This window comes from Carassius carassius, chromosome 10 (assembly GCF_963082965.1).
Source record: "Carassius carassius chromosome 10, fCarCar2.1, whole genome shotgun sequence".
Taxonomy (NCBI): domain Eukaryota; kingdom Metazoa; phylum Chordata; class Actinopteri; order Cypriniformes; family Cyprinidae; genus Carassius; species Carassius carassius.
The window spans coordinates 9,121,756-9,149,148 of record NC_081764.1 but is presented as its reverse complement, the minus strand read 5'-3'; the positions used below and the strand labels follow the sequence as shown (position 1 = coordinate 9,149,148).

Sequence of the window (27,393 nt, the reverse complement as noted above, 5' to 3'; positions counted from 1 at the left end):
CCTAAATATGTTACGGTGTAGAGAAAGGGTCTGCTGTCATGTATTCAGTGTCTGGCGTACATTTGAGGGAGGGGGCTCACTGGAAAACAAGGATGTGAATTCATAACGCTGCGAACCAGGAAGACGGACACGAAACTTAAATTTCGATGTGGGACTAGTATCCGCGCCTTATCTTTGGATTGAACATTGTTAAAAGAGAAAATATTAAACGCAAACGACACCCCCCTCCCTTTAAGCAAAGGTCAAAGTTCACAGGAAGCTGGGGGGCTGCCATTTTTCCCCCTGCTAACATGTTAAATGCTAAAAAGGCGAGGAGTGGTGGTCGCTGCTGAGTACTTCTGTTTATTGGGTGTTTGCCGTTCGTTTGCCTTTGTCTACCTCTTCCGTCGTATGCGTTAGGCTCGGTTGTTAAATAAAGGCGGCATGGAGAGGACCGAACAGCCGTGGAATTCCTCCTACACGTACCAGGTGAGCAAACACAGCGCCGAGATGCTACACAATCTCAACAGCCAGAGAAAAGATGGAGGCAGGTTTTGTGATGTTATCTTGCGCGTCGGAGAGGAGAGCTTCCCCGCGCACAAGGCGGTGTTGGCGGCGTGCAGCGAGTATTTTGAGTCGGTGTTCAGCTGTCAAACGGAAGACGACGGCCAGGGCAAGGAGCTGGAGATGCACACGATCAGCCCCAAAGTTTTCCGAGACATCTTGGACTTCGCGTACACGTCTAAGATCGTGGTGCGTCTGGAGTGCTTCCCGGAGCTCATGACCGCGGCGAAGTTTCTGCTCATGCGATCCGTCATCGAGATCTGTCAGGAGGTCATCAAACAGTCCAACGTGCAGATCCTCGTGCCTCCTTCCCGAGGAGGCGAGCACAGCCTGTTCAGGGCCGCGGAGCAGCTGTCATACCCCCTGCCCGTGGACATGTCCAACGGGAGCGTGTCCAACGGCGCTGTGTTTACCGACAATAATGACAGTGACAGTGCCGATCCGACGCAGCCTAGTAACCGATCGCAGGCGGCCGCTACCGGAGCACCAGCCGCCGATCGCTTAGCGGATTCCCCGTTGGAGTTTCCCAACAGCGACGGCGCCAAGCGAGCTAGAGGGAGACCCAAAAAAGAGCCCACAACAGAGCCGATCACTTACAATAACAGCATGGCTCAAAGCGAAAATGAGGGCATTTTCTCGTGCGGGGTTTGTGGTAAGGTGTTTCCAGAAGACGTCCAGTTGAGAAACCACGAGATGCAGCACGGGACGTTCACTGGCGGGGTGAGCACGGGAGTGGAGCTGGTCGCTGTGGACGGCCCGACGATGGTCTCTCATCCCCAGTCGAAGTTTCAGGAAAACGATCTGCCCGCGGACAACCGTAAACGCGAGAGGACGAGACGACACGTCGCGTGTGATCTGTGCGGGAAGGTCTTCCGAGACGTCTACCACCTCAACCGGCACAAACTGTCACATTCGGGCGAGAAACCGTACGCGTGTCCGGTGTGCGGGCTGCGCTTCAAACGCAAGGATAGGATGTCTTACCACGTGCGGTCTCACGACGGCTCGGTGGGTAAACCGTATGTCTGTCAAAGCTGCGGTAAAGGATTCTCCAGGTGAGTGCAGTCATTTATAGATGCATTTATTACAAATAGAGCATTCGTTTATGTGTTTGTGTCATCATAAATTGTTTGTGTGATGTTTTTGTAGGCCAGACCATCTGAATGGACATATTAAGCAGGTTCACACCACAGAGAGACCTCACAAATGTCAGGTGAAAAATACTCAGCTTTATGTACTTGTGTTGTTTTAAATGTGTATGACTTTCTTTCAGAAAGTGAATTTCTGGAATCATTTACCAGGTAATTGTTTATATATATTGAAAGTGACAGAGGACTGTCATACTCCAAAATGACAAAAACCACCATAAAGTACTATAAACATGGTCCATACAAATTATGAAGCCATATGAAGCTTTGTGTGAGAAACAGACTTGGGACCAGATGCATAAACATAGCCAGTATCTTCAGACAGTATCTTAAGAACGTCTCCGGTTATGGATGTAATATCAGTTCCCTGAAAGGAGGGAACTTGGGAACTACTTTGGGAACTACTTTGATTTACTAGTAGGTATCCAATGCCGCGTTTCCACCGTGGGAACTTTACCCAGGAACTAGGGACTTTGGCCTGGTACTCTGTGTGTTTCCACCGCAGGAACCAGGAACTAAATAAAGTTCCGGGTAAAAAAAAATGCCCCTTTAGAAAGTCTCTGCTGGCGAGGTAGTACTTTTTCAAAGTTCTGGAACTTTCGGGGGTGGGACTTGGGCGCTAAACATCCTGATTGGTTGAGTTCACGCAGCATTGGTTGTTCAACCACCATTTATTCGGATCAACATTTTCAAAATATTACTGTTATTGTGTCATGAAATTTAATTGTAAAAGTATTTCAGGCGAGAATGTAGTTGTACATCTATAACATAGATATAGTGATTTCTGCTATTTTTAAAGCAGAAAAATTACATATTGTGCCTTTAATGTTTTATTTTTTTTTATGTCTTGCAGAAAATGTTAGATGACTTAAGACTACTCCAAGCACTATATGCAACTGCCCCCTGAATTTTAATTGTTTTTCACTTAAATTCTTGGCACAAGAGCAAACTGTTTTTTTTTCCCAGTTAATTTAATTAATTGCTTTTTGAATCTATTTAATTAATCAGTTGCTGCAGTTCACAAATCTGCTGCTCTCACTGCGTCCTACGTAATTCTCATGCTCCATTCCAAATCGTAGTATGTTGAAATTAGTATTCCAAAGGTATACCCTCGTACATAAATGAAATGAACTAAAATGTGTAGTGTGTACATATGAGGACGTTTTAAGATTACAGTGAGAGGATGCAAGTAACTATGTGACAGAGTGGTCTATTAAAAGTATTTCCCAAAACTATTCTACTCTTCTGTTTCACACTCAAACGTATGTACTTTTTCTTAACAGAAAAGCATATACTTTTAGGGGATAGTATAAATTGGTGAATTAAGATGCAAAAAATGACTCATTCACAAACCAGATAGATCAGAAAGTGATAATTTTCACAAAAGACAGATAATTTTTTAATAAACACTGCAATATTCTATAGAAAAAATTTGAATTTTTAATACATGGTGATATACAATTTTTTGTTGGTTCTTCACTCAAAGCTATAATATAATTTGGCTCCAAAATATTTGCAATATGTAGCACACAAGTCATATTGACCACTTTTAGGATGGGATGATCCTTTAATGATGCCTTTTTATTGTTTCGGATGTTGTTTTGACAGCCCAGGTCCTCATTCACATTCATTCTATGTAGAAGATTGGAATTTAAATATTCTAAACCATATCTTGAAATGTCTCAGATTTGCAATGCATCCTTTGCAACACGAGATCGCCTGAGGTCACACCTGGCATGCCATGAAGACAAGATACCATGTCAAGTGTGTGGAAAATTCCTCCGGGCTGCCTACATGACCGACCACTTGAAAAAACACAGTGAAGGACCTCATAACTACTGTGGAATATGCAACAAAGGTACTGGTCAAACATGCATTTTAATTAACTAATGTTTCAAAAGATTATATAGACAGCAGAACATGTGCTGTGAATTTATACGAAATACGCAGCTAATGATCCATGTTTTTATTGCCAATGACACCATCCTTAATAAGTTAGTTTAGGCTCAATGCAGTAAACTGTCTAAGGGAAAAAAGGCTCAAGTTTTAAATAGTAGTACTGAAAAGGTTCGTGGCATGTACTTTGTCATAGAATAAACCTCTGATTAATAAGACTGAGTATTGTTCTGCTTTTTTGTTTTATTGTTTTTATTTGTTTTTCCTACTTGTTCTTCCGATGGTCTCAGGTTTTTCTACTGCATCCTACTTAAAGGTGCACATAAAAACGCACCACAGCTCGTCCATGCTCCCTTCCTCTGCAGCACATCAGTTCCCTGAACCTCGCACCAACAGACCACAGATGCACAACGGCGCCCCCTACCACTCAGGACGCCAGTGCGCAGTGGAAGGCAAGCAAGCCTCTCCCCACAGCGTCAAATTGTTGCTCGCTCACTTGCTGTCTTTATCACTGCTGCTAATCAGATGCTGCATCTGCTTGCACAGAAACTCACCCGCATATACAGGTTGTAGCGCTGCACATCTTTCATTTAATGCAGCATAATGTGCAGGGAATCAGGGTTATGTTGTTTAGAATTTGGCTGTTCTCCTCGATATCACACCATCTTTCAGGACTTTTCTCTCAGTGGATGAGAAAGGATATTTGTTGCTGAAAGTATGGGTTGTGTTTCACTTCTTAAGAGGAAAGCTAGCATGAATTTCTTTAGCTCAGATAGTAGATATGTGCAAAATGGATACCAAAATGGGCAATTGTAATGATACCTTTGTATAACTGATGAAGTATTGCATATGTAGAGTTGTAATTTTGTAAACTTTAGGGTTTATGATTATAATATACAGCTGCCAGATTTAAATTCTAAGAACGTTATTCAAATAAAAGGACACGTTTCACATTTAAAGGAATTGTTCACCCAAAAATGGAAATTTGCTGGAAATGTATTCACCCTTAGGCCAAGATGTAGATGAGTTTGTTTTTTCATTGGAACAGTTCTGGAGAAATGTAGCTTTACCTTACTTGCTCACTAATGAATCCTCTGCAGTGAATGGCTGCCATCAGAATGAGAATGAGTCCAAACAGCTGTTAAAAGCATCTTAATATTCCACAACTGATCCACATGACCCCAGTCCATCAGTTAACATCTAGTGAAGAAAAAAAAAATCTTTTTTAACTTTAAACCATTACCTCTGGCCAAAATGCAAATCTATAATCTGTTATAATGGTTACTCTGGATTACTTATGAATTATTTTGATGTTTTTATTAGCTGTTTGGGCTCTAATTCTGATGGCACCCATTCACTACAGACGATCCATTGGTGAGCAAGTTTCTCCAGATCTGTTCCAATGGACAAACTCATCTACAACTTTCATTTTCAGTTTGGGTGAACTATTACTTTAAAGTATCTTCAGTGGTCGTGATTTAAATAAGATGAATTTAGAGATACAGTTGATTTAAGACATGAGTTAAATAATAGTTGCAGCCCTATCAATCAGCTTTGTCTGCTAGTCACTTACATTGCTGCTGACCAATTTAGCATGGCCATGTGTCCCATTCTGTGTGGCTTACTATCATCTCCATCAAGTGCTGGCATAATGAAAGCATTTTTGATCAATCATTCATGCATGTCCACATAAGTGCACATGTACACGCTGTACATTGTTTCTGTGGATTTAATGGACCTTTTTCAAAAAATTATTGCCATAGAATCCAGCAGCTTGTGATTGGGAATGTCTTTATTGAACATGATGGGAAACATTTTGGAGACCGCTTTTTTTCTTCTTCTAAAGGACTAAGTGTTCTAGAATATTTCCATGATTTCTTAGTAATGGGGATGCCAAGAATTATTCAAATGAAATGTTTTTCTTGTTTCAAGTGAGTTAGTAGGCAAAACGTAATGCAGAAAGGCAGCATTAACTTTACATCAGTACAGAATTGCCATTACAATATCATTCCAACAGTATCATCGAGCTGCTGGCTTGGCATGTAATGAAAGAAAAAGATTCATTTATTTAAAAGTTATTTTTGTAATTTTAGCTTTGAACAAACAATTTTCACAATTTCTGATGGTTTCTGAACTGATGTGAAGCTAGTGGTCATCTGACTGTATTGACTGCGAATTGTCCCCTTTGGCCTCTCTGTCTGTTCCTTTATCCATATCTCTTACCTCTTGGGGCGGTTACTGGCGGTGTAGACCTTTGCACCAGTCGCCGGCTCCTGGTTACCTTTCCAGAGACCGAGGGGTCTTTTCGGGGGCTAACTGGGCCAGTTCTACCCCAGCCTGTCCCTCCGGCCCTGGGCCTGCAGCCTGAGTTGCTTCTGGGCAAGCCAGGTCCAACTCCCTATTTCTGGGAGTGCCGCTCTTCTGGAGCACCAGGGTTTCCACTTCATGGACCTCTTACAGGTCAGTACGGCTGTTTGGAGGGTGGCAATGTGGTGAGCCAAAGAACTGAGGTTGTCTGGATGCTGTAACTAATAAGTTTTGCACAAATATCGGCTAAGCACTTAAGTTCTTACATAATAATTGGCTCGTGGGCATTTTGCTCATGCTTTTGTCTGGTGGTTCTCAATGCTGCTTGATTTTCATCCGTTTGCGTTAACAGTACCCACATCTGACCTCTTTTGTTTTTCGTAGTTTATACTTTGGAAGAACTGGATTGTATTTAATAATAGTTTCAAGGGGCCATAAAATGCCCTGTAGCCAGCTGGAGCTTAAATTATATATATTTGTTTGAGTACAAAATAGTGGAATAGAGTTAAAGACACTGATGTCCTTATTGTAGACACTGTATATCCTGTACTTACTGCTTATTGCATTTCTGGTTAGATGCTAACTGAATTTCGTTGCCTTGTACCTTACATGTGCAATGACAATAAAGTTGAATCGAATCGTATCGAATCTAAAGAGCATGGAACTCTAGACCATTGGTACTCAACATGTTGCTCATAGAGATTCAATGTGACTCTTTAATGACAGTGTTGTAGCAAAAGTTCTCATTTTTCCCTAATAAGGTGCTTCTAAGCCAATCAGAAATGATCTTTGGTCTCATGCCCTGAAGTGTCACTTTGTTGTTGGCAGCTATACATGTGGAAAAAAAGCACTAAAGAATTTTAAAGAATTGGGTATTAATTTTCATGGTGGTTGATTAGTATGGGGAAAGTGTCTACTTTGTACCGAAGAAGTCTAAGAAGTTATACTTAAAAACGAAAATTGTCATAATTTACTCACCCCCATGTTGTTCCAAAACTGGATTTTTTTCTTTTTTGAACATAGAATAAATTTTTTTATTTTTTTCTCTTATCCATACACTATAAATCAATAGGCTCCAATGTTGTTCGGTTCCCAGATTTCTTCAGAAAATCTTCTATGGTGTTCCATGGAAGGAAGAAATTCATACAGGTTTAGAACAACTTGAGGGTGAGTAAATAATGGCAGAAATTATGAAAAAAGTAATTTGTCATTTTTGTTTCCAAACTAAAGTTAAGTGCCACTGCTCTAGAGCCTAGAGGTACTCAGTGGACTGAATAATCTGAATCAGAATTATATTTCCTTTAGGTGCTGTACACAATAGAATGCAGTTTCCCTTAATTAAAGATGCAATTTCTCTTTCTTAACCCAAGTATAACAGCAAAAAAAAAATTAGAAGTATAAAGGAAATAATTTAATTTTTAGATACGTTGCTAAATGTGAGGCTCCTTCTCTCTTCCTATATATCTCTGTCCCCCTCCTTCCCTGATATCCCCTTCCCCACTCCGTGTTTACCTCAGACGGGCAGGAGAATGCTGGGAAATGCCCCCATCAGGATTCTGATGGATCGGATGCAGTTTTCGGGGACCTTTCCAATGGAACGGACCTCAAAGCTGAACAGAAAGTTGAGGGAGAAGAAATGGAGGTGACATCTTTCATCTTCAATGGCCAAGCTGAGGATGCAGTGACCTCGCCGGGGGGATCCAAAAACATCCAAAAAATAGACCAAGAAAAGAAGTTTGCCTGCAGCGACTGCGGCCAGACTTTCCGCACAAAGTCTTACCTCAACAAGCACCATCACCGGGTTCATAAGAAACGCGCTGCAGCCGGGTCCGGTCTCGGTGATCTCGGCTCGCCTTTTTCCCCCCAACAGAATATGTCACTTCTTGAATCCTTTGGTTTTCAGATCGTCCAGTCAGCCTTTGCCTCCTCACTAGTGGACTCTGAGATGGGCAGCAGTGGAATTGGTTTAGGGGAGAAATGACCCCTTTGAGAGACAGACATTTCTTATAACCTTTTTGGATAACCAAACGTTTGAAAACTGCGAGTTTAGTCTGTTGTCTCATACTTCTTGACGCCATATGTGGACTACTTTTTTTTTTGCATTTCTTACTATTGTAATGTTTGTTAATGTTTTGACTTTGCCGTCATGGATGCCATCTTGGTGTGAAGCAGCTAATCTGTTTATTCCACTTTGGACAAATCCTCAATTTCATTGGTTTATCCTGATATTATTATTTTTTTTGACACGCGTATCTCAGCTTCCAGATGGTGGATTGAGGATGATGTTTGCTTTAAAAGGCAAACTGATCCCCCAAACTTTTTTAGAATTTACCTCTAGTTTATCAGTGCCCAGACTTACCTCACCAAGAAGCAGAACAATAGCAAGTGTTACAATTTTAACAAAATCTAAACAAAACAAAAGTTTTCACAATCAGAAAACATTGAGTCATTTACGCAACTGTTGTAGTCCAATGACCTTTAACCTACAGCAACCAGTCATAACATATAAATGTTTTAGTCTTTTGCTGAAGGAATTACTCTGACAAATATTTAAATGAATTGAAATCCTTGAAAACTTCAGGCCAGATAATGGCTGTAATCTCTGTAATTTTTTTTTTTGTGGTGTTTCTTTGTTTCTATGTTTTGAGACAAATGTCCAACAGGGACCAATTTCAGGTTTCACTGTAAGATATAGCAAGAAGCAAAGAATATATTTTATTAACTTATTGATACCGGTGTCCAAGTCTCCTTTACGAAAAGGTATATATTGAGTTTTGTTGCGACGTGCTATTTTCTTGAATCATGCAGCCGACAGGAGGACAGCGTGAGAATGATGACGTGTGTATGAGTACACGTATGTATGCTGCAGTCTCTCCAATGTCCTTTATCTCTAGAATGTAATATATACAGAGGGCTTTGTAATCTTTTTTTAATATATCAAAAGAGTTTTTCTAAGTGGTTCAGTACATTCCTGCTTAACTTAAGTCTTGTCACTATACATGACATGTAACATTCATATATATAAAACAAATATGTATATATGTATGGCCAATTATATCATTTTATGTAAACGGGGTTCTTGTATGTAGATATTTTCCTTGGCCTTGTTAAATGAATGGATTTTTTTTTTTCTTGGAAGAGTAAATTTTAAAAGAATTATTTTAAGTTGATACTGACAAATCCATCATTTTGTTGTGTCTGTATTATGCAAGTATTTGAGTGTGTATCTAGTGTTAGACTTATTCTAAATGCAGTGTTAATGCTGGTTTCTTTTCTTTTTCTTTTACCCTGCAGGTTATTAGTATAGTGTACAGTAAATGTATTTGGAATGTAAGCGGTCACTTAAGATGGAAGCTATAGATGACAATGTACACAAAAATCTTTATTTTATTACCATATGTCCTTGTTCGACTTAATGTTTTCATGCGCAGCCGTAAAATCTGAAGCGGACTGATCTGGGCAGTGGAAAACCTGCAGGTTTTTTTGCTTCAGCTTGCTTATTTTACTAATCATTGCTTATATCAGCTCATAACATCTGTTAATTGATTGCAATTTTATGCTTCTAATAGTAACAATCATTGTCTGCCCAGTAAGTGTGATTTGAATATTTGCAGCCCTTATTTATTTATACATTTTAAGTTGTAGGGAATTGGTCTGTTATTTTTGTTGCTGTTGTTATTTGTCTTGTATGGTGTTCTGGCTTATTACATCACTGGAGACATTTGTTTGTTTGTTTTCTTGCTTATGTATTTGTATATTTGTATGTTGCAAAGTGCCTTCCCAGTACTGATTGTGAACAGCGATGGGTAGGAAAAATCTGTCATTTAAAGGACCTATCTTATAAAAACCATATACAAACAGAGTTTCATTGACACTTTTGTATAAAGACATGCACATAGAATTTTTGTCTGTTTGGTATTCTACCTTTTTTTTCTGACAAAATGTTGTTTCTCTGCAGTTTGTCACAACCTTGATCAATTTTTGGACATTTGGATAGAAGCATACTTTTCTATTGATGTTTGTTTTTGTACACTGTTTTTTGTGTCTCTGTCTATTTGGCACAGAGATGGGTATAAAATAAAATTGTATTTGAGAATTTTCTTTCTTGTGATTTTTTTTCTTTCAGTGTTTTTTTTTTTTGTACAAAATGTGACTAGTAATCTTTTGTGAAAACAATAGTGTAGGTTTTCATTATTTCATACTTCACTGGTGAAAAATCCAATCATAACACATACATTTTATATGTATAAGATTAGTAAGTGAGGATGATGTGGTAAGAAGGCCAAAATGTAGCAGAAAACCAAAGTTATGCTTTTCATTATTGCTAATATTGTGCATACCTTTATGCATGCACAAATCTTTGCATGAGTGCTGCCATGATGACTATTCCAAAGCCAATCTGTTTCCTGCTCCTTGTCTGATTGAAAGTCAAAATTATAAAGAAACTCAAAGGCTTGTTTCATTTACACCAATTCCAAAAGAGGTAATCCATTCTTAGTAACTTTTGAAATAATACATTTATAAAGCACAGATTCAAGGTTTAAGGCATCAGTGACTGGCGGTTTCTGCTTCATTAATGAACCACATTTATTTATGCATATTGTTTTCAATGAAAAATTCCAGCCACATATGTCTCTGAAATAAACTAACCACACCCCATATACTCAATGTATTTATTCGCAATATTGCATAATGCGGTACAGCACTGCTTATTTAGTGTTTCCATTTGTATTAAATAGCTGGGCAGTAGAAAATGTACAGGAAATGCAGAAAGATTTGAAATGTTGGATATTTAACTTGAAAGAACAGCAGTGTGAACCAGGGCTGAGGTGCAATGGATGAATAAATAAACCATTTAAATGATTAATTTTTTTTTTTGTACCTCTGTTGAAGAGCATGTTTAACTTCCTTAAATTTGCAATTCTGGTGAAGTTTTTTAATTATTTATGATGATTACTATGATGAATAGACTATATATGAATTCACTTTCAGCAGCACAATCCACTAGTATAGATCCATTGGTATGAAGCAATAATTTTATATTTTGAATTTCTATAAAAAATTGTACAATGTCCAATCATAAGCAAATACCTAAGCACCAACTAGCTGAAAATGTGTCCCATTTTACCTGAAAAAGATGTAGAATATTTAACACGGTTTACCAAAAAGTGTTCTACTTTTGCTCACTTCACCCTAATTTTAATAGCTAACCCATTTCATTATAGCCAAAAACCAACTGGTCTGTTGTATTAGAATTTTCTTTTTTAATTAACAACTTCAGTATCAATAACTGTGATAAGGATAACACATGAATGTCTGTAGCTTTTAAACAGCCCAGTCCAGTACAAAACTACATTAAATGAGTCAGCTGGGTAACTGGTGACCCAAAACAGTATGTACCTTCAAAGTTGGCAGAAGTTTAGGTTGGGTTGACCATATATGCAGAAATAAGCAACATATTTAGCAGAATAGCCTTGTTAATCTATTCTAAACACTAGACAGAATCACGTGTTCACTGTGAACTAAAGCTCTCTGTTGTTAGAAAAGCTTCAGGGGTTCACCACTGTAAGAGTGTAGCAGAGTCTCACTGAACTTAAGGAGAAACATTCAACAGAATTGTAATAACTGCACACCCTGAATGACCCTGCCAAAGTCAACTTACACAAGTGTTATCTTAAACTATCTACTGTTTCAAATGTACTAACAAAACTATAAAAATTATTCTGATGGGAATCGTGGTAAAGGGAGCTACAGAACACCTCCTTCCATTCATTTCTAAGCAGTTAGGACTATGGTTAGCAATATATATATATTTTTATTAATGTGAAATGGTGATGCATGATTAATGGATGAATCAAGTAACAAAGCAAGTCGATATTTTTTAAATGCAGAATATGACATTTAATCAGCAAGTAATGCACGTACAAAGAAACATGGCAAGATGTAATCTTGGTGTGGTGAAGAACAATTAAGGCATCATTTTAAAGACATTATTCTAAAACATATTAATTTAGTTGGTGAGAATTGTTAACACTCTATAAAGCAGTGGAGTGAAAGATTTCCCCTAGTTGATACTGAGCTTGTTTTCCTTCTGGATCCATCTTCACCTGTCTATGGTAGTTGAGTCTGTAAAACTCTTAAGTGATCATGGATAGGGTCTTTCCCTTGGTTTCGGGTAGAACCATCTGAATATATGAAGCAGTCAGGAGGCACACAGCCCCAAATGGCACAAACCAATACTGTCCTAAACGGTTCTGCAAAAAACACATACAGAGGACATTCAGAAAGAAATCCTATTCTTAATGGGTATTTTGTCAAATTTCCAGTTAAAACATCTAAAAATCATTTAAACACACAAAAAAATACATAGCATTTATCTTAATGTTCGAAAATAGGACTTTTTCCCCCACAAGTTCTCACCACAAGGAAAGGGAAGATCATCCCAGTAATGAAGAGGTTCATCCACATTAGAGAGCCAGCAGGCATGTAGGCGGCAGGACGGGTCATCGGGTTAAAAATGTCTTTTGGAAGGATTCCAGTCACGCCAGCTACCGTAAGAATAGGAACACAGTTTTAAAATAAATATGAAATAACATAAGGGTGTTGTAATTTACCTGGTCCCATGCCAAAGGTGAGAATGTAGGTGAAGATGCAAGTCATGCTCAGGTAAGGCATCCAGGTAACCATATTCTATTGGGTAAAACATAAAACCATAAGTAAAAGTCATAGTTAACCAAAGATGATGTCCTTAGCTGAACACTCCAGATGACAATGAGGTTAAAGCTGGACATTATGTGTCCACTTTGAGGTTAGACATTAGGTTAGACATTAGCTTGTACATAACCTTCCGTGTGACTGTGTGTGTGTGTTGGTAAAGGGAAAAAGAGGTAATACAACACTGAATAAAACACAACTCTAGTGAAAGAGCCACAGTGAAGATCACAGGCAGCCCATCCTGCCATGAGAACATAGCCGCCCATCAACATCAGCCTCCTACCCAACCTTTCTATCAACGGGTTCTGACACACACATATTTAAAAGTTCATGTTTAACCATGTCATTCCAAACAGAAGTTATTCTGTATTTAGCCTAAATCAGCCTAGCATTCAGGGTGCATTAATTTACTCACATCTCATGCAAGTGGGTCAAAGGATTGCCTGTATTGTTCTGAGACAGTTACACAATTGTTAACAGATGAATGGCAGACTCACACACAGAATGCAAGCGGTGAATTCACACATCCCAGTGCCAATGGTCACATACTTAATCTGTCCTGGAGATATACCCGCTTGTTGGAATACATTTGATGCATAGAAGTAAATCTGAGGATTGAAAGAAAAAGGTCCTTAATCTTTTGGATTTCTGAGTGTGCAAAACACACACCAGGACTAACACTTGAAATCCCTCTGAAGCATTTTGAGTCATTTTCAAAAAAGGTGTTAAGTACAGGAGAGATTTATCAAAGCATTATGCTTTGCAAGTCACTAAGTCATTTGCTGTTTTAGTTTCCTCATTTAAGTTACAGAAAAAGATTCAAATGTGGTTTTCAAATGTGGCTTTCTTAGGTTTCTTCTTAGGTTCTTCTTAGGTTAACATTCAATTTATGAAGCAATGCACCGGTGATCCAGTTACACTTGAATTTCCACCTAAGATCCAGGAAATAATGACAGGACTGGACAGAGGCAGGGTCTCACCGAGTCATTACTGCACAGTTGCATGGCACTGCTCAGGACTGCCACAGTGATGTGCTGCCAGCCAACGCTGCGGTCAGTGAAGAGCTCCTATGGCTGTTTGGCACGCTCTCCCTTAGTTTCGTTCTGCAGAATCTCATCCAGCTCTTCTCTCTGCACCTCACAGCCTCGCAGATGATGCAGTGCTCTGGAACAAACATGATTAATGGATATAATCATGTTTGAGAATTACATGCAAATTTCCAAAAGATCATAGATGACAATGAGATAATTAAACAGAAAAAAATACATTTTGCCATTATTTACTTGCCTTCATGTCATTCCAAACATGTATTTTTACTTTCTTTTGTGAAACACAATATGAGTATTTTTTCATATGCAAAAGAAGTGAATGGTTTACTTTCATTGTGTGCAAAAGCAGCTTTGACATTCTGGAAAAAAACCTGATTATCACATTAAAAGTGTATATATATATATTTCATAAGCCCCCAACTGTATTCCCAATCGCTCCATAAATGTCTCATTGACAAAGTTCTGAATGACCTGCAGGAACGAGCACAGAACAGAAAACTGGCAATTGGCCTTAACAGACAAAGAGACTACTAATATGACATAAATGTAAACATTTTTACTCATTTGCTCACAAACACAAAGCCAATGGAACACTTACAACAGTCAATGCATTCATTATAGCCAGGTTGTATCCTCAAATAGCTGTAGAGGTCACCATTAATACCAAAGTGTATGTATGACTTTGTTTAGAAAAATCAGCTATAATGTTTACAAGCATTTAATGCACTTCTAGGCAACAAAACAAACAAATCAACTTCACAACAAAATAAATAAAATTAAATTATAAAATGACTATTAAACATTTAATTTCTAAGTGTCAACATACTGTATGATGCTATGTATGAACCTATAAAAGGGATTTTAAGTCCCTTGATGTGGTCAACAAATTAATTTTAATATATATATATATATATATATATATATATATATATATATATATATATATATATTATAATATTTTACTCAAATGTCATTATTAGTTGCATTTTATATGACTTTACAGTGAAACTTATTTTTTTCAGCTATTTATTTAATTTAAAAACAAAAATCAGACTAATGAAAAATAACAACTGCAATATGACATAAACATAAAAAAAAATTTCCCTTTGTGGTCATGCTGTCTTCTTTATATGTACTAATACTGCTTTGAGAAAAATAATCCAGAGGATTAAATCCAAGAATTGAGAAGGTAGTTGTCAGTTTGTGCTCGCCATTAAATGAGGCAGTAATGCTCTGAGAAAGGTGCGTAGAAAAGAGTTCAACACTATGACACACGTCTACAAGTATAACAGCCAATAAGTAACCTCAGAATAAAACCAACCACCCTCTTGACTAGATAAAACACCTGTTGAATTAAACTATATTGCTCCATACAAACATTGGCACTGTATCCACTTCAAGTCCAAGTCCATTTAATAGAAAAATGAGATCATATTAAACTAGTTCAACTCTATCAGAATATAAATATAACTGTAGGTACTGTAAAACAGAATACTTACATATTATTATTTATTTTTTTAATACAAATAATTTTCAGGTTGTTTTACATTCAATCATCACATGTACTTGAGAAATATTTATGGTATCGCAGTATACTGTAGAACAGGAGTAATAATATTAGGCCATATCCCTTCATTCCATTAGGGGGCAGCATAACATTATCATATTTTTGCCCTCTTGAAGTTTGCACTATGATGTTGAATTGCAAATAAATAAATAAGTACTACATAAATAAAAAATTTAAGGAATAGGTAAAAGCTTGGTTTATGGTTGACTTCTGAAATAAATTAGCATTTAACACTTTGGATCAACTAAGAAAATGCTTAAAGAGATGAGTTTAGGTAACACAAGGAAATGCTTACCCTAAGACCTGGACATTTGGGTTCTTCCCCTTATGTGTTGTAACAGCAGACCACAAAGAACGATCAAACAAATCAATCCAGTCTTGAGGAACCATTTTAACCAGGTACGGTAATATGCCTAGACTACCTGTGGGAGTGCACCACATATACAGTACAGTACAGTACAGTAAAGGTAAACTCAACAATTGAAATAGAGATCAGATGTAGCCAGGTCAGTGTAACCAGGACCCTACCTCTTTCTAAAGACATTACTAACCACAAAAAAAAGTGTATCTCACATATTTTAATAGACGTTCAACAATACATTTAATATTCAACTCACTCTGTAGGTTCTGAATATCAAAGAAATTTTAAAGAAATTGCGTACTTAAAGAAAAACAACTAAAATAGTTATGTCATTACTTATATATAATAAAATAGTTACAGGGGTTTAAACAAAAATGTTACAACACTCCCCGATCTCAAGCGAATGCACGCCTCTCTTTAGCGCACACGAGTGCACGCACGCACACGCACGCACAACAGAAGGATGTCAGGAGTGGAGAGGGTTCTGAGCTATGACTGATTATTAGTGACGTGGTGTTGTAGTTAACAATGTTTTACCTCTTATCTGTATCATGATAGTGAATTAGAAAAAAATACAGTTAAGGCTTTATATGACGTCAGTGGTACGACGGCGGTGCTCAAGTTAGACGTCAAGTTTAAAATACCTGAATCGACACATGGCGTCTTTTGTCGAGAAGGATACATGAATCTGAAGAAAGAAGCACACAGCTTTACTCTGGAATTCAGATTTCCTTAAAGTTGGCTAAGGTAAACGTTTTAATATAAGAAACGACGCTGCGAATCCTTACCACCAAGACACATAAACGCCTTATAATGATGTATCGTGCTTTTTGGGATACAATATTCCTTCTCACCGGTGAGTAAAAATATTTGATGTTGTGTTCATTCGATTCAGCAGTTACTGCTATTATTTTTATTAAGTAAATAATAATATGCATCAATTATTGAGGCCCGAAAGCAAACCATTAGAGTTAAACGTTTGAAATATAAAGAAAACAACAATGTCATTTTTAATATAAGAAATAGAGTTTTTTAGCGTCATAATTTGACAGTCCTCTAATCGTCAATATAAAAAACAATGATATTAGGGGAAGTATGTGAAGTGAGTCTTTTCTGACACCCACCGTTTCACCCTCATCAACTGTAATGACAGACATATTAGTAATGTCCAACATGTAATTATTCTGCTTTGTTGTACAGTTTTTTGTTTGTTTGTTTGTTTTTTAGCTGTATAGCATGAATAATGTGCTCTCAGTGTTTATCCAAGTCATGGAAGAAGCAGTGGTTTGCTGTCCTTTTTTGTCCAGCAGCTTATTTGGCTCATAAGTCTTGCTTCTAACGAGGTTAACAGAGCTTAGTTTAAATATAGAGCTATTCTTTAGTGTCCATCTTTTATGGCTTTGTTTCTATAATGAAGGCAAGTTCTTAACTCCGCAAACAATTTAGATTAGAGAAAGTCAGTAAAGTTTAATGAAGCAATTTTAAAATCATAAGGACATCATGTCTGTTGTTGCTTTCTGTGCTTTTAATTTTAAGCAAATGCTAATATGCATTCAATCATGACTGGGCAATTTTAACCCTGCCTGATGCAGGATGCTCTGTGGTAAAGCATCATAACTGTTACGTTCCACGTATGGCTTTCTGTAAAGCTGGTTTGAAACATGTGATAATATTTCATATGAATTTGATTTGATTTGACTTAATGCCCCATAAAGTCGCTACTTTTAATGACTGAGTGATTGTATCTGTACTGTAAGCAGCTGTTTTTGTTTTTTTTAAGGATATAGGCAAGGTTTCCTGTGATCAAGGTCCCATAATCTCAGTAAGTGATTTTGGTACAATGATGGTTAAGGAACGGCAGATGGTAAGTTAAGCAAACCCTTAGAAGGAATATCCTTGCAATGATAAGAAAGGGTTTTCTTAACTTAAAGGGCTAGGTCACCAAAACATACAAATTCTCAAGCTCATATTGGTCCAAAACTGTGTGACTTACTTCTATGGAAGATAGATGTAAATATTTTGAGAAATGTCTCAGTATTTTTTTTGTCCTTACAGTGGATGAGTGACCTTTACTTAAAAAGAGATTCTAGATTTATAGGCTGTCAATCTTTAAAAATATATATATATGTATATTATATTATATTATGTATATATATATATTAGCATTTCACATAAAGTTGAGAGTTGAGAGGCCTTATTAGGTGTATTTATATAGTGACATAATTTAATAGAATTAAACACAAGTTAAATTGACAGCCAGTGTCAACAAAATATGTTTTTTCAAGAACTGATTGTTCTGCATCACTGTCTAACGCCTACATAGGCAGCTGCTTCCTTACCATCATGGAACCTTATAATTTGGAAAACACAATAGAGACAGCATCTCTAACCCCTAAACAGAGAGCTCTTTGCAAGGGTTGCTCGACTAAATGTTTTCACTAGTTTGGCATTAGCGTGTTGCTAAACAAATAGCACAATACTCTAATTAGCATATCAGAACTTTCTGTTTTTTAATAATAAATATTTTCTTAACTCATCTTAGATTTATTTTCCACTGAGCTCATTGCAATGCAATTCTACGCATATATGATGCCTTAAAACTCTATTGCTAGATACGTTTTAGAGCAGAGCGATACATTTTGGGATTTGTGGTGGTTCTTCCATTTTCTGTAAATGTACGAGTGAATTAGTCACGCCATATCAACGATTCCTCCGGCAATGTGTTACCTGTGTATGCGGAGAGATCCGCATCACAAATCCACTTTAATTTATCTTAACCCAGCCATTCCCTTGTAGCTCTTAAAATAGTCTGAAGGTCAGAAGTCAGTTGCTCCCACTGATGTTCCAGGGCATTTTAATTGATCTCTGAGTCTAAAGCAGGTGGGCTTTAAGTAGCTATTTCTCATTTGCACTGGACGCCACTCAAGCATTTTTCTCTCTAGTGTGTGATGCTGTTGTTCCGCTGTTTTCTCATTGCTGTAACGGTCATGAGTCTGGCAATTTTTGACTTTGTTGGATCCTCATTTTCACATTTGGGTAAGGTATTCACAATACTAGATTTCACAGAGGCAGTAGCAGTGACATTTGAATAGTTTTGAACACCTCGTCCTCATCTATTTAGCTGTTCTCAATGACAATAGAGTTCCATTGTGGTGCTATTGTTTTTGAATATGTGCTTGCTGTGTTTGATTTGTAGGATCCCTTTTTACATATGGGCAGGTGCAAGAGAATTCTACCTCAACAACAACCATTGCAACCACCACAACAACAACTACCACCACGACCACAACCACCACCAGCAGCACGACCACAACCACTACAACTTCACGTGTCAAAAGTATGCTCTGTCTGCTTTTTCCTTTATGCTTAGCTCATTTTGGGTTTCACAGACCTGAAATCCCATGTATATTTTTTGAATCGGTGAATATGGAATATATTAAATATTAGACTACAGAAATTAAAAAGATAATAATATTTCAAATATTTAATTTATATCAAATTAACATTTTATATTTAGACTTGTGTAATAATTAGTTTGACGTCTGGAGGTTGCCAAGTCGACATTACATGAAAACTTGATGATATCATCCCATGAAAATGACAGACTTCTCTCTGGTGATGTATGCCAGACACCTCCAATCATTTTGTCTGCTTAAACACTGCCCCTCAACAATCAACTGCAATTATTCATTAATTTTTCAGTGCAATGGCCACATCTCAAAATCTAATCAACAATGATGTAAATTCGTAAATAATGCCATAAACTTTTTTTTTTCATAATGAAATCACACGTGGTATTAGTAGGCTGCTAATACAAAGGCAGAAGGTTTTAACCATGGTCCTTTATTTATTATACTGCAAACAGTTTTCATCCAGTGTAAATACCTTCTACAGGCCAAGCTCACAATGATTAGAAACAGGAATCTGTCAATTTCAAGAAATCCCCTCAGATCTTGACCGCTAGTCCTGGCTAAGTCTAGCTATTTCTTGTCTTACACCATGTCTGCTTTTGTGCTCTCTTTAGATCAAAAGTGTGCCTTAGGGAGGATAGAGTCTGAGAAAGGGGCAGCCTTGAAAAAATAAAATCTAAAGGGCTGTGATCTATGTACAAAATCTTCTAATTCTGATTGACTGAGAACTTAGAATTTATTTTCTATCTTCCACTTCTTCGGTTCTTCAAGATATCACAAATTTGGCTCCAGTTTTGATGGCAATAAAAGCTGGAAATGTAATATATGTAGATCATTCTGTTTGTGTTGAAGCGGGGTCAGTAATGATGTAGTAATCTTTTGTTATGTTCACAACTCTATGAGGAACTGAGTTACTGGGCAGCAGTATTAATGGTCATCAGGCATAACATTTGCAAATACATTTTTAAGGAATTCTTGCATAGATCTTTGTATTTTATCAACCAAGAAATGGTGATTTATGTCCATATTTAACCCAGGTTCTTTTATTTTGTTTTGTTTGCATACATTTAAGAATTTATAGCAGCCGCTGTCCACTCTCACTTCGATGACTGCCCTGACTCCCATAACCACTTCTGTTTTCATGGCACATGCCGCTTTCTCATACTGGAGGAAACCCCTGCATGCGTGTAAGTTCTAAGATTGTCTTATTTTCTAATTGGATTATTTTTTTCCATGTATATTTCCTGCATTCTGACTTTCTGTAGTCTGTTAACAATCTGCATGTTCACATTAGCTTTTTCAAATTTGATAATAAAGAACTGTATGTTTTTAAGGAGTCAAAACTGATCTGTATTGTCATGCAGTCTTATGTTATTTTTATATATTTTTCAGTCCTTATAGTGCTGGTTTTGTTTTACAAGAGCAGTTTACAACATGCTGTCAGAAGGTTGGAAATTTGATTTTAATGCTGTCACTACCAAATTTTTATATGAAACCAAATATTCACTGAAAAAAAAAAAAAAGATTCCTGAAATCCTTATACTTTGATTGTAGTTTGGGTCAGATTTTATTATTCATTTATTTTTTAATCTCATTTGTATCTTTTGTTCTCTCTGGTCAAACAACATATATTTCATATAGTAATGGGATTAAACGGCTAAACAGTCTGACATGCATTTTGATTGCTGACTCGCTTGGATAAATTCTTTTGGATAAATGCTAACAGCATCTTCGTTAAGCTGTCCTTGTCAAGACAAGAGTGTTTTGTCCTTTGCTAAATTGCATTTCCATGTATAAATCTGGCACATAAGCAGTATTCAACTCTGTGTTGGTGCTTGTGTCTAAGTGGGTATGAGTCCTCCTGTTTTCAAGGAATTTATTGTTTTTTCTATTTCCATATCATTATGTAGTAGTTCACCACAAAAGTCAAATAAATTGTAGTCAGTTTGTATTTGATTTATATTATGAACATGATACTGGCAGGGTCCTCATTCTGAAATGAAATGCTTTTATGAACATTTATTAAATATACTCACGATTTTGGTTTTAGTTTTATAAAGCTCCCTTTTCAGTTATAATAAAAATAACTCTTGTGCATTTTTGTGTAGATGTCATCCTGGCTTTGTGGGCATGCGATGTGAACATGCAGACCTCTTGGCAGTGGTGGCATCTAACCACAGGCAACAGACTGTGGCCACCATGCTGGTGTTGTGTGTGGTGGGCAGTGTTCTACTCATGCTGCTGTGCACTCTACTAAAGTGAGTATTATTCAATTAAATCTACTCATTTATCTGTATTTTTCACTTTAAAAAATGTAAAAAATACAGTAAAAATGTAATAATGTGAAATATGATTGAAATTTTAAAAACTGAAATTTTCTAAAATGTAATTTATTACTGTGACAGCAAATTATTAATTACTCTAGTCTTCAGTGTCACATGATCCTTCAGAAATCATTCTAATATGCTAACTTGTTGCTCAAGAAACATTTCTTATTATTATCAATGTTGAAATCAATCTTATGCTGCTTAATATTTTGTGAAAACTGTAATACACTACCATTTAATGGTTAAATAATAATAATAAGAAGAAGAAGAAGAAACCTTTTATTCAGCCAAGAAACATTACATTTCTATTCCAAATAAATAATGTTCTTTTGATCTTTCTATTCATCAAAGAATCCTGAATTATATATTTTTTAAATCACAGTTTCGACAACAATATAAAGTAGCAAATAAAATGTTCAACATTGATAAAATTGACAATTATTATTAATTGGGCAACAATAAAAATTTAGCACAAAATCTGCATATTAGAATTTCTGCAATCGTGTAACATTTACAGTACAAACAATGTTTGTATGTAGAACTGTATAAAAAGTATGATCTCATTATAAGCATTTAAGAATGTAATATAATCTAATTACAAGTGCTTAATTTTTTAAAATCTGATTATGAATTCCAGCATATATCATAATTTCCCCAGAGCAGGTTATTTGTTTGGGTTTATTCTGTTATCTGTCTTTCTGTCTTTGTTGAATTAACTGTGCAATACAATTTTTGTGGAAGGAGAAAGAGGTCATTTACAGACTTCACACATTGTCTTTCTAGTTGTTGGTGGAGACGGGGTGGTTGTGGGCGAGGTAACAGCATTTCGTGTTGGTCAGAGAAGCCTAGGAGTATTCTGACGGGTGGGACATCCTGCTGTCACTCAGAAACAGGTATTCCGGTGCTATATTTCCATTTTTACACAACTTTTTGCTGAGCTGTAATGTCGTGTGTAAAGTGTCATGCGGTGTCTAATTATGATCATCAATAGGGGGTGTTTGCATACTGAGACCAGCATATGTATGAGGCCTTTAACTTTTAATGGCCTATGATTTGTCTTTGCTCAAGGGTTTAAGCTGTTAGTTTAGCCATCTGTTGTCACTCTGCCCTAAGATTGTCAGTGAACACGAGACTACAGTAATAGTTGGTCATGGTGAAACAAAGACTAATAAGCTTTTATTTGAAATGTGTAGGGCATTAAATGTGTCAGTGCTTTCAATCGGTTCTTTTGTTTAACTCGTAATTAAGCCTAATTAAGATACAAAGATTGAATGTGAAAGATGTAAATGTTTCACATTCAATAAACACTGGTAAACACTGCAAGTTTTGACACACCTACTTAATATTTACTGTTAGTTTAAAATGTAGAAAATAAAAATTATAAGGTTTGGGGGAATTTTTATTATAGTTTGAAATAAGGTATTTCTACTTTCATACATTTTAAAATGTAATTTATTTCTGTGATGCAAAGCTGAATTTTCCCATCTTTAGTGTCACATGATCCTTTAGAAATCATTCCAAACATGCTATTTTGGTGCTCAAGAAACATTTCTTTTATCTTCAATGTTGAAAATAGTTGTGCTTATTGATATTTTTGTAGAAACCATAATACATTTTTTGTTAGGTTCTTTGAAGAATAGAAATTTATTTGATATAGAAATCTTTTGTAACAAACTTTAAATGTTTTACTCTCTACTGTCTTTTGAACATTTTAATGCATTCTTCTGCTATAAAAGTATTAATTGATTAAAAAAATACTGATGTGAAACATTTAAACAGTAAAACAAATTAAAAAAAAGAAACCGTTTGTCTAGGTCACACTTTATTTTAAGGTCCAATTCTGACCATCAACAAACCATTAACTATGACTTTTGCCTCAAATTCCTAATTTGCTGCTTGTTAATATTTAGTAAGTTCGTTGTTAAGTTTAGGTATGGGATAGTATTAGTATATGGTCATGCAGAATAAGGCATTAATATGTGCTTTATAAGTATTAATAAACAGCCAATATGTTAATAATAGGCATGCTAATAAGCAACTAGATAATAGTGAGAATTGGTCACATTACTTAAGTGTTTCCTTTGTCTACAAAACTATTTGAAAATAAATCCTTAAAGGGATAGTTCACCCAAAAATGAAAATTACCTCATGATTTACTCACCCTCAAGTCATTTTAGGTGTATATGGCTTTCTTCTTTGACAAATGCCATTAAAAAATGTCCTTCATCTACTAAACTTTATAATGGCTCTAAATGGTGGTTGAGATTTTGAAACCCAAAAAAGTGCTTTCACATGTTAGTTTCAGAAATATATCCATGTTTAAAACTTTATTAACTTAATTTCTAAAACTTTATTAAGCTCAGGTGAGAAGTGACGAATGCGGAAGTGCAGAGGAGAGAGCAAAACAAAACCCCAGTCATGAACAATAAGTACAAAACAAGGATTTGCAAAGAAAAAATTCAATATAAGCCAAGTGGTTTTCCTTTGCTGTTAATAAAGCTTGGCTCCCGTGAGACTAGCATATTCTCACCGGAGCTTACACTACATCTTCATCCTCACCACTCTCCTGTGAATGTGCGTATGAGTTTATAAAGTTTTAAATATGGATATATTTCTTACACAAATGCATCACTTTACTTCAGAAGGCCTTCATTAATCCCCTGGAGCCATGTGGAGCACTTTTTATGATGGATGGACATACTTTTTTAGGCTTCAAAATCTCAACCTCCTTTACTGCCATCATAAAGCTTAGAAGAGCCAGGACATTTTTTAATATAACTCTGATTGCATTCGTCTGAAAGAAGAAAGTAATATACACCTAGGATGAGTGGTAAATCATGGGGTAATTTTCATTTTTGGGTGAACTATCCCTTTAAGCTTTTAGATCAAAAGGTTTTTAAGAACGATTTTGAAAAATGATTCAGTAGTGTCTAAACTTTAGCTTGGAAGCATATTTCATGTTATGTTGTGAGCATATGTTCCTTGTTTTAGTGGACAGATTATGTGTAATCACTGGAGGAACTGAATATCCCCAGACATAATTACGCAATTAGAAATGGAATTGTTGGAATTTTGTCCGTACAAATACCCTCAGTTATCACTGCCAGTCTGCTCAACAGAGCTGCTTGTTGACCGAGTATTGCAAACCTTTAATTAGATTTGTCAACAGGACGTTGTCACATAGTTTGTCAGCATTGTCAGGCATTTCTAATTGTTAGGTAGAACTGTGCCTGTGTTTCCACAGTAACATATCAGTACATTTGCATGTCATCAGACTATGGCAAAACATTGTGTCATGTTTGTCTTACATGTGTGTGTTTTGTCAATTTTCTCTTCCACTTCCAATTTATTGTCTTCTCATCTCATCAGAAAATGTTCCTTACACACAAGGTATTAATTTGTAAAGTGTTTTGGAGTAGTTTGATCAAACCCCTCTGCCTTTCCTCCTTATAGAATCTTATTATGTGAAAAAAAGGCTTTTACATGACTTGCAATGACGTAATCCTTATATGTTTCATTTTTGTCTTTTCCCATGCAGTCGTTTGACATGCGTTTTCTGGAGCTCATGCAGGTGCTCTGTTAAAAAGAGACAAAAAAATATTTCATCTTACTCCTGGACTTCACTATGACTGCGTTTCTCAAACTACAGAGAGCTGAGAGACTACTGAGAGCATTTCGATGTGGGCAGTGGGAGAACCCAAACATGGAACTTTACATTCAGACTGACTGAGTCATTCCTAAAAGGATATTTCTGGAACAACAACAGCAATGACAAGAGTTAAAGATGGAACTCAGAAACTGAGAAACTCTGAAAGAAGAACTCAGAACAAGCTACATGGAACTTAGCTACAGCATCCAGTGATGTAGACACATGGCCATTTGGAATAAGGTACGGATCTATGGCCCCAAAGAAAAAAAAAAACTTTGAGAGAGGTTATAGAAAAATCATTCTTACTAACGGAGCTTATCTTAAAGCTATAATTACCTTTATAGATGTATAAGACAACATTCTCCAAGTTTTTGTCTTTTAAAATACTGTTATCATAAAAAAAACACTAATAATATGCTATTAATGAGATGTGAAACTCACTAAAAAGTACTTTAAGATATACTTTTTAACAAGGATATAATATCACATTATTTTCTGAATCACATTATGGATAAAGAATGGGAGATTATTTAACATTAACGAGTCAGTCAAGTAGCATGTAATATTAAAACTACAACAGACTCTTTTGCCAATTTATTTGAGCTTGATCTCCTTATAATGTTGATTAAAAATTGTAAACAACTTTTCATAGATTAACAGCAAACATGAGACACTATAGCTGGCTCTGAGGGACAAATAATTTATTTTACATTTATAATTACATTTTTTTTTTTAATAAAAATATTGGAAATGTATGATAAAACCATTCATAAATATGACATGTAACTTAAAGTTATGCATAGATTCACAAATCCCACAAAAAATTGTCTTCATGCACAGAAATTGCTTGTTCGTGTAATGTGCTATCAAAGATTTGGCAGCATCAGTAGGGTAAATGGTTTAGAATGGGAGCCTCAGTATGTTCACTATTTTTAGCCCTGGCAGGACGTCACATTACATCTGCATGTTCACATATGGAATAATTGGATGCATGTCTTACCACATAATTGCACACATTTCATTGTGCTCTTGTGCAATGTACATTTCAAACACACTGTGAATACACCTTTAAATCTGCACCTATGTTTTTCACAATGGATGTTGGTGATGGCCATAGTGCATCTTTATTCACGCACTTGAGGAATAAAACACTTCACTGTATGTTAATTGCCTAATTCACTATTATCATGTTTATTGGGGCACACATATGCATACAGAGGCTCAAATCATTATTGATATTATTCAGTTTGATGCATGCTGTCCTTACCAACTTATGCTTATAAAGATAGATGGAAACTTTTACACTGAAATATTTTAATCCATATGTTTGTTGTTTTCTCATTATCTTATTCTGTCCTCAAGCTTTTGCCAATCTCATGTTATAAAACAAATGTTGAGTGACCCTTAAGGTCAGAAGGTTTATGTATAAAGTATGCCATTGTAGGTTTTATTCAATCTAAACCCTTCTCAGAAGCTGGCAAATGACTGATCTAGCACAAAGAAAGATAGAAAAAAAAGAGAAAATTTGTTGGGCTTATTTTTGGCCATGTTAATGAAATCTGATCACTGCGTGAAGCCTCATGAAATATTTGATATAATGATCCCAAAAGTCATCCAAGTAAAAAATTAAATGCTTACGCTGTCAGCATGGGCAACATTTGTGAATGTTTTTGATTATACTGAAAAAACTGATTCAGGATGATTTATCTGTTTATTGATCTACATGACTGATCCTGATATTTCACTTTTATTGTAAACATAAGGACTGAATATAAAATTCACAAATAGAAGTGAATGAGAGTGCAATGACAGAAAACAAAATGTGGGTGAGTGTTAAACCTAAGATTTTTCCAATGTAATGTTTTTTTTGTTTAGGAGTTTGTTAAAATTGTAAAGCAAGCATTGGGAATTTCGGACTGAACAGTTTTGTAACATGCAGTCATTGCATAATTTCCATATGTGGAATTGCAGTCATCCATGAAGATTATGATGATGTCAAACCTAAAGACTAACGGATGAATTGGTCTTAGCACTAGAGATGATGCTCAGTGTTGCATCTCTTGCTTTGTTCCAACTGAATCCTGTTTCAACCCAAGTAGTTGCTTTTTGACTGACATATGTGTATGGTATAATGTAAACACCATCTGTCGTTCTATTTAAAATACTGTCTTGTTTCATGTTGGGGGAAAAAAATTGTGGGGAATATTGTTTTGGTTGTACTGTATGTGAAGAATGAGGTGTTTTCTCTGATCATCAGTCAGGCATGAAGGTAAGAGTTAGATGATTCCAATAGGACTGTCACATGCTTCACTGTATGACATTTTGTTGAGTGTTTTTTGACCTCTGTCTAAGTTTGCATATTTTTCCAAATATCACAAAGTGCAGCAAAATCTGGACTGGACCTGATTCTTACCTATCCTAATTT

The 27,393-nt window shown here is 36.2% G+C and overlaps 2 protein-coding genes and 1 pseudogene across 6 annotated transcripts; 2 read left to right on the top strand and 1 right to left on the bottom strand.

The window, feature by feature from the left end:
- Window positions 1-188: 188 nt before the first annotated feature.
- LOC132151704 (POZ (BTB) and AT hook-containing zinc finger 1-like) lies at window positions 189-8,691 on the top strand. Of its 3 annotated transcripts, XM_059560016.1 has the most exons (6): window positions 189-1,595; window positions 1,690-1,753; window positions 3,375-3,546; window positions 3,875-4,036; window positions 5,835-6,044; window positions 7,409-8,691. In XM_059560016.1, exons 1-6 carry the CDS (start codon window positions 424-426, stop codon window positions 7,870-7,872), a joined length of 2,244 nt encoding a protein of 747 aa, XP_059415999.1. In that variant the 5' UTR covers window positions 189-423; the 3' UTR covers window positions 7,873-8,691. The 3 variants fall into 3 exon arrangements, with proteins under 3 accessions (XP_059415999.1, XP_059416000.1, XP_059416001.1); XM_059560017.1 differs by lacking the exon at window positions 5,835-6,044 and having other exon boundaries at window positions 191-1,595; XM_059560018.1 differs by lacking the exons at window positions 3,875-4,036; window positions 5,835-6,044 and having other exon boundaries at window positions 194-1,595.
- A 3,093-nt stretch (window positions 8,692-11,784) lies between these two features.
- LOC132152277 (solute carrier family 2, facilitated glucose transporter member 11-like) lies at window positions 11,785-15,611 on the bottom strand (annotated as a pseudogene).
- Window positions 15,612-16,020: 409 nt separating this feature from the next.
- On the top strand, window positions 16,021-27,358 carry tgfa (transforming growth factor, alpha). Of its 3 annotated transcripts, XM_059560012.1 has the most exons (7): window positions 16,021-16,438; window positions 18,779-18,919; window positions 20,065-20,179; window positions 21,101-21,250; window positions 22,103-22,212; window positions 24,689-24,709; window positions 24,858-27,358. In XM_059560012.1, exons 1-7 carry the CDS (start codon window positions 16,396-16,398, stop codon window positions 24,863-24,865), a joined length of 588 nt encoding a protein of 195 aa, XP_059415995.1. In that variant the 5' UTR covers window positions 16,021-16,395; the 3' UTR covers window positions 24,866-27,358. The 3 variants fall into 3 exon arrangements, with proteins under 3 accessions (XP_059415995.1, XP_059415998.1, XP_059415997.1); XM_059560015.1 differs by lacking the exon at window positions 24,689-24,709 and having other exon boundaries at window positions 24,969-27,358; XM_059560014.1 differs by lacking the exon at window positions 24,689-24,709.
- The last annotated feature ends 35 nt before the right edge of the window (window positions 27,359-27,393 follow it).

Coding starts and splice junctions, on each gene's coding strand:
- LOC132151704 (XM_059560016.1), top strand. CDS start 424: ATGGAGAGGACCGAACAGCCGTGGAATTCCTCCTACACGTACCAGGTG. Junction 1,596..1,689: donor TGCGGTAAAGGATTCTCCAG/GTGAGTGCAGTC, acceptor ATGTTTTTGTAG/GCCAGACCATCTGAATGGAC. Junction 3,547..3,874: donor CTGTGGAATATGCAACAAAG/GTACTGGTCAAA, acceptor CGATGGTCTCAG/GTTTTTCTACTGCATCCTAC.
- tgfa (XM_059560012.1), top strand. CDS start 16,396: ATGATGTATCGTGCTTTTTGGGATACAATATTCCTTCTCACCG. Junction 16,439..18,778: donor TACAATATTCCTTCTCACCG/GTGAGTAAAAAT, acceptor TTTGATTTGTAG/GATCCCTTTTTACATATGGG. Junction 22,213..24,688: donor CTGCTGTCACTCAGAAACAG/GTATTCCGGTGC, acceptor TCATCTCATCAG/AAAATGTTCCTTACACACAA.